Raw genomic sequence first — 12,720 nt, 5'->3', positions numbered from 1 at the left:
TTGCTACCATCGTATTCCACCCATGCTATTTAAGTTTTGTGGTTCATTCAGCAGATGAATAAAGTGAAAGGAAAATCCAATTCTTTTTGCAGTACTGAAGGCCATTTGTACTCACAAAGAGCATTGAAACTAATGTTTGAGATCATCGGCATCCATTTTAGTAAATGCGAGAAAAGCAAGAAAGTTTATTCAAAGAAAATGCAACTGTATTTATCTAAACTGCAACTTAATTCATCTGTTCTCACTTCGAGCATCAATTCAAAACTGCTGGTCAGAGGAATCTGGGAGCAGGTATTTTATGCAGAAGGAAACTTGGTGGTAAAATTATAGAACTCTCCTCCAATGATGTCATGAACAGGAAGCAAAAAACATCACTCAGGGGACAATGGGCTATGACATTGGGTTGGATTCTCTGGTCCTCCAGCATCATGGCCACGATTCTCTGGTCCGGCGCCAGAGTGCCGGCGCCAAAACGGGAGTACTTTACTCCGGCGCAGGTTCCGAGACCCGATTCCTGGGTCCTGACAGGGCCAGCATGGTGCTGGAGCGGCCCACGGGGTCCGCGCAGGCGCAGTTGGGACGGCGCCAACTAGCGCATGCGCAGTGGCTGTCATCCCCGCGCCAGCCCCGATGCCAAGTGGTGCAGGGATCCAGGAGCCGGCGCGGAGGAAAGGAAGCTCCCCGACAGAGAGGCCGGCCCGCCGATTGGTGGGCCCCGATCGTGGACCAGGCCACTACGGAGGCCCTTCCCGGGATTGGACCCCCCTCCCCCCCCCCCCCCCCCTCCCCACAGGCCGCCCCAGACCCTTCAACCCCGAGGTCCGGCCGGCCAAGAGAATGTTAGAACGGCGCCGGCTGGACTTGGATTTTTTCGGACGGCCGCTCGGCCCATCCGTGCTGGAGAATCGCGGCGCCGCCGGAGGATCGCCGCTCTGGCCGTTTGCGGCGATTCTCCGTGCGGCCCAGAACCATGTGTGCCCGCCTGTTTTTTCACGGGTGGGAGAATGGCGTCCCGGCACGATTCGCGTGGACCCCCGCCGATTCTCCGTCCCGATGGGGGGTCGGAGAATCGCGATTCCATGTTTCTCAGCGGCACACTGTTTGCTGGCAACAGGACCATCTCTTTCCGCTCCTTGTTAATGGGAGTTTCCATCGAAGCCACCCCTCGCCACTACAGGCGGTGGTGCGTTGTCAGCGGGAAAAGAGAATCCCAATGACCAGAGAATTCCAGCCATTGGGTTACTGGACAGGAAGCTGTGTAACTGCACGGAAAACTTTTACACAAAATGCCTGCCCTGCGTCATCACTCTTTAATAATTTAATAACCTTTATTGTCACAAGTAGGTTTACATTAACACTGCAATGAAGTTACTGTGAAAAGCCCCTGACAACTTTGACATGACCCACCATGGCCCAGAAAGCTCTCTGGACAAGCGTTGAGAAGAAATTTGGAACTGGAACGAATAACCCTTGCCACCGAGCACCCACTCTCTGATTGACTTGGTAACTGGGAAGTTGTTGGATGATCAAATCATGACTGCTGCCAGAATAATGGGCGCTCTCAAGGGAGACCACAGCAATAAACCCAACACTTGTAGCAAGGGGTGGCCTTGCAGTAGCAACCAATGCCTTCTGCTCCTTGCAGGCTTTTCTGTACTTTTCCCAACACCCACTACTTGCAAAAACTCAGCAAGAACCAGGAGAAAGTCATACGCTACTAATTTGCAAGATGGATGGTATGGGGTTAGTGTGGCTCGAAGGTAGATTTGAGGTAGAAGACCAGCAAACCTTGCTGAGGCCAAGCTCGATGCTATTTCTTATTTTCTTACGTTCCTATGATCACACTTTTCCACATTCTTCCTCAGGATTCTTTGTGTTGTTGAAAACATGTTCAGCTGTGCATATTTAAGAGCAGATATTGAACAGAGAAGCAAAATCAAAAATGGTAGCTCAGGGGCACGACTCAACAGAAGAATTTCAAAGTCTGGTATTGGGTGCGTTTAGTGGGGTATTTCGCAACGGCTATGTTGGGGAGATCGCGACCCATATTCAACGCACTTAGTGCCAGAAATTAGGCCTTCAGAGATTCTCGGCATTACTGACTGCCTCGCTGTCTGATTTGCCCGACTCACACCTCAGTAGCTTGACCCCAACAAGGGGGAGCTTCTTTTAAATGCTCCCTCACCACTCAATCCCAGTCAACACACAAGCATGGCAGTGCGCAGACCTGCTCCTCCCTTTGGAAATGGCGACCTATCCGGGCTTCTCGATGCTGTGGTTGACAGTGCGGGCAGCATGACCAAAGGACCGCCGTCCAACGTAGGAAGAAGACAAATGACCTCAAACAAGAGGCAAGGGTAAGTTACCACCTCTCTCCTGACATCATTCCGCCTGCCACCCTTCAAATACGCCACCCCCCCCCACCCCCAATTCACTGGCTGACACCTCACACCCTCCTCAGAACCCCCTGGCACCCACCAGCACAACTCCTTTATGTTCAGCTCCGGTGCCCACACATGCCACATGGTATAGACTCCCCTGACCCATCAAGCGTGCAGCTCACAAAGTCGTCTCTTTGTCCCCGCATAATAACTAGAAAAGGGCCAAGACAGGGGATAATTTCTCAGAGATTCGAGTAAAGAGCAGTCACCGACAGCTAGGTTGGCCTACGCCAGAGAGGTGAGGATCCACTGCCTCTTCACCGAGATGAACTGTCTCAAGTGAGTTGTTCATATCAGAGAAAATGATCCTCCCTCTCACTGACCACATGCCCATTGTCTCACAGGACCTTCATCGTAGAATTTCATAGAATTTACAGAGCAGAAGGAGGCTATTCAGCCCATCGAGTCTGCACCAGCTCTTGGAAAGAACACCCTACCCAAGCCCACACCTCCACCCTATCCCCATAACCCAGTAACCCCACCTAACACTAAGGGCAATTTAGCATGGCCAATCCACCTAACCTGCAAATCTTTGGACTGTGGGAGGAAACCGGAGCACCCGGAGGAAACCCCACGCAGACACAGGGAGAACGTGGAAGACTCCACACAGACAGTGACCCAAGCCGGGAATCGAACCTGGGACCCTGGAGCTGTGAAGCATTTGTGCTAACCACTGTGCTGCCCCATCTGATGAGGCCAGGCCATCTGTAGTTGTTTCCCCCCCCCCCCCCCCACCTCATCACCCAAGAGCCCATCTCGGAGGGGAGCTCCAAGGAGACCACCAGTGAGGCATCACAGCTGTCACCCCCAATTTCCATCAGCGCAGAGAGACACCTCGGTGGGTGACATCAGTGGACAGGCTTCTATAATAATAATAATCTTGATTGTCACAAGTAGGCTTACATTAACACAGCAATGAAATTACTGTGTAACGCCCCTAGTCGCCACATTCCGGCACCTGTTCGGTTACACAGAGGGAGAATTCAGAATGTCCAACTCACCTACCAGCACATCTTTGCGCAAACTTCACATTTTTGAAAAGGAGTACGAAACAACGCCTTTGTGATTTCCCACTGGGGAGTCAGGTAATTCCCAGGAGACCACTGTATTTGACTTGAATCTCGTTAATGAGATTGACATGAATGCAAATGATAATTAATGATATTTGCCCCATTTGTAGGTGTGATCCGGAACTCGCCATCAGGAGTGGATCGGGTGAATGGCAAAATGGTTTGCTTCTGGCGCAAATCCTGATTTTGCCCTCTCCCACTATTCACCCAGCGCACCTGGATCCGTACTGGGCAGAATGCGGTTGCTGAATCACGCCCCAAGTGTCGGTTCAGTGTTGGACACTGACTGAGGTCTCAAAGTGCCTGCTCTGTGTGTTTTCAGTACCTGAATTTACCTCTGCATTAATGCCCTCAACAATATAGTACTGACTCCATTTTCCCCCTATGGCACCAAAACTGCTGATGTCAAGGAGCCAAATTTTGCAATTAATACTTAGCATGTGCAAAATAAACAGTGAATATATTTTCAGAAGAACAACATGTAAATAAATACTGGAAGCCTTTGATATTTTTTCTGCAAAGAAGAAATCCAAATTTGGGTTTCGTTTTTATTATTACTGAAGAAACTAAATCAAAATAGTAAGCGTAATCACACAATTTGAGACTGGTTGTGCCAGCAAAGTTAAATGGCACCCGAAATATTTTTCAATGCTTACAAAATTACTTACAAACACCTCTATTTATTATTTCATAAATAGGCGCAACAGTTTCCATTAAAAAAAGATTAAATATAGACATACAGTGTGAAGAAACAATTATATATAGCCATATGTCAAGGTTATAACTTAGCCATCTCCAATCAGTTGCTGCATCTAATAAACACCAGAGAAGCATTTGGCAGTTTTTTTTTACACAAAAGTATAGAATGACATAATTACTAACCATTACACCATAGAAGATACAAAAACATCTATGTAGTACAAAATAAATGTGTTTTGTTTTTTAACACTTAAAAACTGTTCATGCTATTCTATGAGACAATTTGGGATTGCTTAATAAAACTGTTGGAAGCAATTTTGCAAATATATAACTATGAAACCATTTTCTTACAAATTAAGCAAAAAAATACTAATCTTGCCAATCTGGTCCCATTTAAATGATATAATCTCACTGGACAGATCCAGTATAAAGTTATGTTTTAGCTAGGAAACCCTTTTATCATTTTATACTCTAAGAGAGTGCAACACAGACCCTATTTACAAACTTGCTATGAGTGCTACATCCATCAGTAAATGTTTTCACTGGTTAACTATCAACAACTGATGGAAGATCTAGGATTATATCCCTAGAAAGACATAAAATTGCTAAGGCGGTTCACTACAGCAGCACTCCACAGCAAAACCAACAGTAAGCAAAATGATCCAGGTTTCCTTCCAGAAATGAAGAGGGACATGTGTCCAATAATAATCTTCGATGGAAAGAAGAAAAAATAATGTCTCATAAATTGGGCAATCCCACAAGTTTAAGTGCAAGCTTAAAGATCTAAGTGCTCAGCGACTTGTTTTCTAAAAGGACACAGACTGCCTTGATGCAATCTGTGTTTGAAGACTTCCCTGCAGTCATCATAGGAAAGAAGATCGTATCCTCAGGTGAGATAAAGTGCTTTATCCCTCTGCAAGCTGCTATCGAAACAAAAATAAATGTTATTTTTTGTACGAAATAAATGGAAGCATAAAATTAAAAGCTAACTAGTTTACTCAAACTGGCACCAACATCAAACACAATATGTATCAATATTAGCAGATTTATTACGGGGGAAAAGGGCAGTTGTTGCATGGTTGTAGTTTGAATATTATTAATTCTTTTAAAATAAAAATACATACTGACATGGCCAATTCTTGGTAATTAACTGTGCATCACCATTGATTATACTGAAAATAGAAATTGGGAACAAATAATCTCATGTTTGGTAGCTGGCAATTTCTGAGTGCGAAGTCACCTGCCAAAAACAGGCGTCAGCTTTCCCGATCACGCTAATCAAGAGCCAAACCAGCTTTAGCACCACAATGCTATATTCAACAAAACCTTGGTGAAACATGTCAAATTATCCACAAGCTCAATCAACAAGCTGCATCAGAACAGTCAATTGATACCCATTGCTCAATGGTAATATGCAAATAAGGGCAAAGGCCCAATTTTAAGCAAGCATTGGGTCTTCATCTTTGGGCATGCATCACAGGTGCACTGTCTACTTTGCGCCAGATTTTGACAAGAGACCATTTCCTGTCCATTGTCCCAAAACTACTGCGATGTGCAAAGGTAAACAAACAAAGAGCTATGGCTCTTGTACATGCGGGTTCACCCAGGAACCTAATTTAACATTCTAAATGGCATGTGTATTTTAAGGAGTTAGAAGCTTTTAGGCTAAATTTGACATTACATCAAAATAATACCACGTAACAAATTAATAACATAAATTAATACAGATTTCTTGTAGTTAAAAAGTCTAAAATGTTACAGGACAAAATTTTTACTTCAGGATTTACATGAACAGAAATAGATAGTCGGAAAAGGAATGGGCCACTCATTCTTATTTTGTCACTGTGGATCTCTCCAACACATCTGTTTGAAATGGGCACAAGTCATATTATAGGGCAGCCTTCTAATCTGCATTGTAGTCAGGGAAATAATGAATTTGCCATTTTGCATATTGTTTGGGCACAAGGCACAAGTGGTGGATGCACCAAGTGTGCAGTAAACATCAGATTCCACAGGCTACAATACTGGGCAAGTGCTGAAATATCGTCTCAGTATCTTCCTCTGCTTTATCAGCGCTCAGTATTTTCCTCTGTGTCCTCTCATTATTTCTGTGTAGGATAAGGGTATAGAGTTAATAACAACATAATGTAGCAATGTGAGGTAGGAAGGGATGAGAATGAGAAAACAAATGTGTCCAGAGAGCAGGAAGCAGAGGTTTGGCACATACCAAATTCAAATAGGAAGAGAACAGTCATTGTCAATCTTGGGACAGGGATACGTTAGGGATAGCACCAACGGTTTGTTTGTTTGTCATATGTGTTGAGGTTTTGGGAAACACAGAGGCTATTCAGCCCATGGAGTCCATACTGGCTCCCCGCAAGATCAATCCAACTAGTCTCACTCCCCCACCTTTTTCCTTTAGCCCTGCAATATTTTACCTTCATCTAATTCCCTTTCAAAGCCAGAATTGAATTTGCTTCCATGCCCCTCTCAGGCAATGCATTAAAAGATCCTAATCACCGGCTGTGTAAAAGTTTCTGTCAAGCCCCCTTTGGTTCCTTTACAAATTAATAGTGGACAGATGTAAGGCAAAGGAGGAAGGAAAATAATCAACAATTTATCAGTAGAATCAGGAGATTAGTGCCTCAAATCCTAATAATCAACATGCTGGGGGCCGGATAGTCCAGCCCTTGATCTTTTAAATTCCAATCACAGACAGCAGTGGCCAAGGGTGGGATTCTCCAGTCCCCCAGCTGTGTATTTCTAGGCCGTGCGTGTCCGCTGGCAGCGGGATTCTATCTTCCCGCCGCTTGTCAATGGGATTTTCCATTGAAACCACACCAAGCCATCGGGAAACCCGCTGCCTGGGGGTGCTGCCAGCAGGAAAAGTGAATCCTGACGACTGGAGAATTCCAGCCCAGATCTTCTGTGATAGGTCATAGGGGTGTGTCTGAGACAGTTTCCATGCAATGCCCCAGAAACTCTTCCCTTTGCTTCTTTACATCTTTAGCTACAAAATAAGTCTTTGAGAGGCCTTCTAAAGGCCACATACCTTCAGTTGAGTAAGACGATCAACAATGGGGGGTACTGTTATCTTTCTTTACTCAGACTGGCTTTGATGTGAGCAAAATATGATTACATTTATTATATTCTTCAATCCATTTGTGCGCCCAAGGGCATTGTCCCAGTTAACAAGGTTAAACATGTTTGAACCACAGTCACCCCTAAGCCCTCTTTCAGATATTGGTGGCCTGACCTACCTATGCAGATGACCCTACCATCAGAATCTGGGAGAGAGCCTATGCAGAGGGTTACTGACAAACAAGGCAAGGAAAATACAGGATAAATGGCAGGACCGTGGGAAGCACTGAGGATCAGAGTGACCTTGGTGTGCATGTATACTGGCCCCTTCAGGTAGCAGAGCAGGTGGACACAGTTGTTAAGAATGCATATGGTGGACTTCCGGTGACGGCTACGAAGGAGTAAGTCGCACACTTGGTGACTCCCGCTCTGGTCGGGCCTTTGGACCTTTTCCCCTGATTTTCTACCGGACTTGAACTATAAAACTGAAGACAGAGGCAATTGTGTACTGAATTCCCACATCGGTGCATGGAGAGAAGGACTAGAAGTGCTCGTGAAGGCAGAAACAGAAAGACAGAGAAGGCTGGGCTGAAGCTGCAGCGGGAGACAGCATGGCGGAGGACTGGACTGGTTTGTCGACCCAGCGGTCAATGGAGCAGCTGATGCAAGTTATTCAGGAAGGCTTTGCTAAGCAGAAATGGGACTGCTTGGACCCAATAAAAGAGTCAATTGAGCGGCTGGAGCTTTGATTGAACGCCCAAGATCGGGCGATCCAGAAGGTGGAGAAGGCCCTGGCTGAGCAGGAGGAACATCAAACTGCGGTGGAGTTGGAGGTGGGAATGCTGAGAGACCAGCAGAAGAAGCTCCTGGAGAAGGTATGGGTCTAGAGGATAGGTCCGCTGGCAGAACTTGAGAATCGTTGGGCTCCCGGAGGGGTCCGAAGGAGCAGACGCTGGGACATACATCGCAGATATGTTTGAGAAGCTGCTGGGGGATGGGGTATTCTCCCGACACTTGGAGGTGGACAGGACTCACAAAGCACTCACGAGGAAGCCGCGAACGGGAAACCCCCCGAGGGCAATGGTGGTGAGATTCCACAGGTACTTGGATAAGGAGCTCATTCTACAGTGGGCCAAGCAAACATGGAGCTGTAAGTGGGACAATAGTATCCTGCGGGTCTACCAAGACCTGAGTGTGGAGGTGGCCAGGAGCAGGCTTCAACCAAATTAGATCGATCCTTTTTAAGAAAAAGGTGAAGTTCGGACTGTTGTACCCGATCTGTCCCTGAGTCACGTAGGAGGAACAGCACTTTTATTTTGAGTCGCCTGAGGACGCGCTGGACTTCGTGAAAAGGGAAGGACTGGTGGTGGACTGAGAACTTTTGAACTTGGCTGCAGCGTTCATGTTTTTTTTTTCTTTTTGTTTCTCTGTTTTTTAAAATAAAAGTTTCCCGTTCTTCGTTTTGTGGAAGCTGTTTGTAATGCCTTCTGTATTGATTTGAGACCAGTGGCAGAGCTGAATGAGTTAAGGTTTTCATTTGCACTGTTGGGGGATGGAGGTGTGCTTGTTTAGAACTTGGTGTTTTTCTGTCAGGCAATTGTGTGGGGATTGTTTGATGTTGGAGTATGTTTGTATGAGCGGGGGGGGGGGGGGGGGGGGGGAAACAATAGGTGGGAGACTATCCGGCGCCAGGGATGGGGACCACCAAGCTAGCTGGGCGGGCTAGCTCACGGAAGCACAGTGGGGGAAGGTGTATATGTTCGGTTTATCAAAGGGGTTGGGTTACAGAGTGTTGTTACTAAGGGGGGGGGGGCAATGAGCCCCCCAACTAGGCTGATCACCTGGAATGTTCAAGGGTTAAATGGGTCGGTCAAGAGGGCATGTGTGTTCGTGCATCTTAGGGGACTGAAGGCAGACGTGGTAATGTTGCAGGAGATGCACCTCAGAGTAACTGACCAGGTTAGATTGAGGAAAGGCTGGGTCAGTCAGGTCTTTCGCTCGGGGCTGGATTCAAAGACTAGAGGGGTCGCGATCCTGATCAATAAGTGGGTGGTGTTTGAAGCGGGTAGAATAGTTTCGGATGTGGGAGGTCGGTACATTATGGTCAGTGGGAAACTGGAGCGGGTGCAGGTGGTATTAGTAAATGTTAATGCGCCAAATTGGGATGATGTGGAGTTTGCAAAGAAGATGCTGGGGAAGATACCGGATCTGGACTTGCACAGGTTGGTCATGGGAGGGGACTTCAACACAGTTATTGACCCTGGCTTGGACCGGTCAAGCTCGAAAACGGGCAGGATGCCAGCAATGGCAAAGGAACTAAAAGGGTTCATGGAGCAGATGGGGGGGGGGGGGGGGAAGTTCTCCTTCTACTCACACGTGCATAAAGTGTACTCCCGGATCGATTTCTTTATTTTGAGCAGGGCCTTATTGGCAGGGGTGGTAGACACAGGGTACTCGGCGATCACAATCTCAGACCATGCTCCGCACTGGGTTGACCTGCAGGTTAGTAAAGACAGTAACCAGCGCCTGCACTGGAGGTTAGATGTGGGACTTTTGGCAGATGAAGGGGTGTGCGAGCAGCTGAGGAAATGTATTCAGAACTACCTGCAGGTCAACGACACGGGGGAAATTTCAGCAGCGGTGGTCTGGGAAGCACTGAAGGCGGTGGTTAGAGTGGAGCTGATCTCGATACGGGCCCATAGGGAGAAGGTAGACAGGGCAGAGACGGACCGACTGTTTAAGGAGATACTGCAGATCGATAGGAGGGATGCGGAGACCCCAGAGGTAGGGCTTTTAAGGGAACGGCAGAGGCTACAGGCGGAGTTCGGCTTGTTAACCACAGCGAGGGCGGTGGAGCAGCTGAGAAAGGCGAGGGGGGGGGCGATCTATGAGTATGAAGAGAAGGCCAGCAGAATGCTTGCACAGCAGCTTAGAAAGAGGGAGGCAGCCAGGGAGATAGGGAAAGTAAATGGCAGAGATGGGAACCTGGTTGGAGATTCAGCTGGGGTGAATAAGGCGTTTATAGGTCTGTATAGGTTGCATAGGTCAGAACCCCCTACGGGGCCGGAGGGGATGAGGCACTTCTTGAAGGGGCTGAATTTCCCAAAGGTGGACGGGGAGCTGGTAGAAGGGCTGGGGGCCCCGATTGGGTTAGAAGAGATAGTGGAGGGTCTGAAGGCCATGCAGGCGGTTAAAGCCCTGGGGCCGGACGGGTACCCAGTGGAGTTCTATAAAAAGTTCTCTGGGATATTGGGGCCAGTGTTGATGAGGATGTTCAATAAGGCAAGGGAAAGAGGGGTGCTGCCCCCGACGATGTCACAGGCCACGATTTCGCTGATTCTGAAGCGGGGTGGAGCACAGAGTCTCGCTCTATGCAGACGGCCTGCTTCTGTATGTATCGGACCCATCAGAGGGGATGGAAGAAATCATGAGGATTCTAGGGGAATTTGGCCGGTTTTCGGGGGTATAAGCTAAATATGAGGAAAAGTGAGATGTTTGCGATCCAGCCGAGGGGACAGGAGAGGCAATTGGGGGAGCTGCCGTTTAGATTAGTAGGGGGAAGCTTTAGGTACCTAAGCATTCAAGTGGCGCGGGAATGGGACCGGCTGATTAAATTAAATCTGGCCCGGCTAGTAGACCAAATTAAGGACGATTTTCGGAGATGGGACGCGCTCCTGTTGTCATTAGCTGGGAGGGTGCAGACGGTGAAGATGACCTTCATCCCGAGATTCCTGTTCGTGTTTCAATGTCTCTCCATCTTTATTCCGCGGTCCTTTTTTAAACGAGTCAACAAAGTGGATTTGTATGTGGGGGAAGACCCCGCGGGTAAGGAAGGTAATGCTTGAGCGGAGTCGGGGAGAGGGCGGGCTTGCGCTGCCAAATTTTAGTAACTATTACTAAATAGCCATGATCAGGAAGTGGGGTAGGGGTCGGCATGGGAGCGTATGGAGGTGGCTTCATGCAAGGGCACCAGTTTGGGGGCATTGGTAACTGCGCCTCTGCCGTTCTCACCGGCACGGTATGGTGGCGGCCCTGAGAGTCTGAGGGCAATGGAGGAGACATGTGGGAGCAGAAGGAGCATCGGCCTGGTCCCCAATCTGTAATAATCACCAGTTTGCCCTGGGAAGTATAGATGGGGGGTTCCAGATATGGCGGAGAGCAGGGATTGAGAGGATGGAGGATATGTTGATAAAGGGGAGCTTTCCGAGTATGAGGGCGCTGGAGGTGAAGTTTGGGTTGGTGAGGGGAAACAAATTCAGGTATCTGCAGGTGCGGGACTTCTTATGTAAACAGGTGTCAACCTTCCCGTTCCTACCACTAAGGGGGATTCAGGGCAGGGTAGTTTCCAGAGGGTGAGTAAGAGAAGGGAGCGTCTCGGACATTTACAAGGAACTTATGGGGTCAGAGGAGGTGCAAACCGAGGAGCTGAAGCGCAAGTGGGAGGAGGAGCTGAGAGAAGAGATAGAAGATGGTCTATGGGCGAACGCGTTGAGTAGAGTCAACGCGTCCACAACATGCGCCAGGCACAGCCAGATACAATTTAAGGTCGTTCACTGGGCTCACATGACAGTGGCCCGGATGAGCAGATTCTTTGGGGTAGAGGACAGGTGTGCAAAGTGTGCGGGAGGGCCAGCAAACCATGTCCACATGTTCTGGGCACGTCCGAAGCTCAGGGGATTTTGGCAGGGGTTTGTGGACGTCATGTCCACGGTGTTAAAAACAAGAGAGGCTCTGAGTCCAGAGGTGGCGATTTTCGGGGTGTCGGAAGACCCGGGAATCCAGGAGAAAAAGGCAGACGTTCTGGCATTTGCTTCCCTGGTAGCCCGGAGACGGATACTATTAGCTTGGAGGGACTCAAAGCCCCCGAAGTCGGAGACCTGGCCATCGGACATGGCTAGCTTTCTCTGTTTGGAGAAAATCAAGTTCGCCTTGAGAGGGTCACTGTTCGGATTCGCCCGGAGGTGGCAACCGTTCGTCGACTTCTTCGCGGAAAATTAATCGTCAGCAGATGCAGAGGAGATTCACCAGGATGTTTCCTGGGCTGGAAAGCTTTAATTATGAAGACAGATTGGATAGACTGCGGTTGGTTTCCTTGGAGCAGAGGATACTGAGGGGGGACATGATTAAGAAGTATAAACTTACAAGGGGTTTAGATAGAGCAGACAGGAAGAGACTTTTCCCCTTGGTGGAGGGGTCAATGACCAGGGGGCATAGATTTAAGGTAAGGGGCAAGAGGGTTATGTGGGTGTGAGGAAAATCCTTTCCATCCCAAGGGTGGTGCGAGTCTGGAATTCGCTGCCTGAAAGGATGGTAGAGGCAGAGACCCACATCATTTTGATGTGCACCTGTGATGCCAAGGCATACAAGGCTATGGGCTAAGTGCTGGAAAATGGGATTAGAATACTTAGATGCTTGGTTTTGACCAGCAC

General features: G+C 48.1%; 1 protein-coding gene across 9 annotated transcripts in view; it reads right to left on the bottom strand.

Annotated features, from left to right (window-relative positions):
* Window positions 1-4,012: 4,012 nt before the first annotated feature.
* The window catches only part of tox (thymocyte selection-associated high mobility group box), a 449,045-nt gene continuing 440,337 nt past the window's right edge, over window positions 4,013-12,720 (bottom strand). For 7 of the 9 annotated variants that reach the window (XM_072467722.1, XM_072467724.1, XM_072467716.1 and 4 more), the window contains one exon: window positions 4,013-5,133. In XM_072467722.1, coding sequence (XP_072323823.1) covers window positions 5,097-5,133 — 37 coding nt within the window. In that variant the 3' untranslated portion in view covers window positions 4,013-5,096. The remainder of the gene's footprint in view (window positions 5,134-12,720) is intronic. The other 2 variants (XM_072467723.1, XM_072467717.1) reach the window with 1 other exon arrangement.

Source organism: Scyliorhinus torazame, chromosome 11, assembly GCF_047496885.1.
Source record: "Scyliorhinus torazame isolate Kashiwa2021f chromosome 11, sScyTor2.1, whole genome shotgun sequence".
In the NCBI taxonomy this organism is placed as follows: domain Eukaryota; kingdom Metazoa; phylum Chordata; class Chondrichthyes; order Carcharhiniformes; family Scyliorhinidae; genus Scyliorhinus; species Scyliorhinus torazame.
This window is presented reverse-complemented; position numbering and strand designations above follow the sequence as displayed.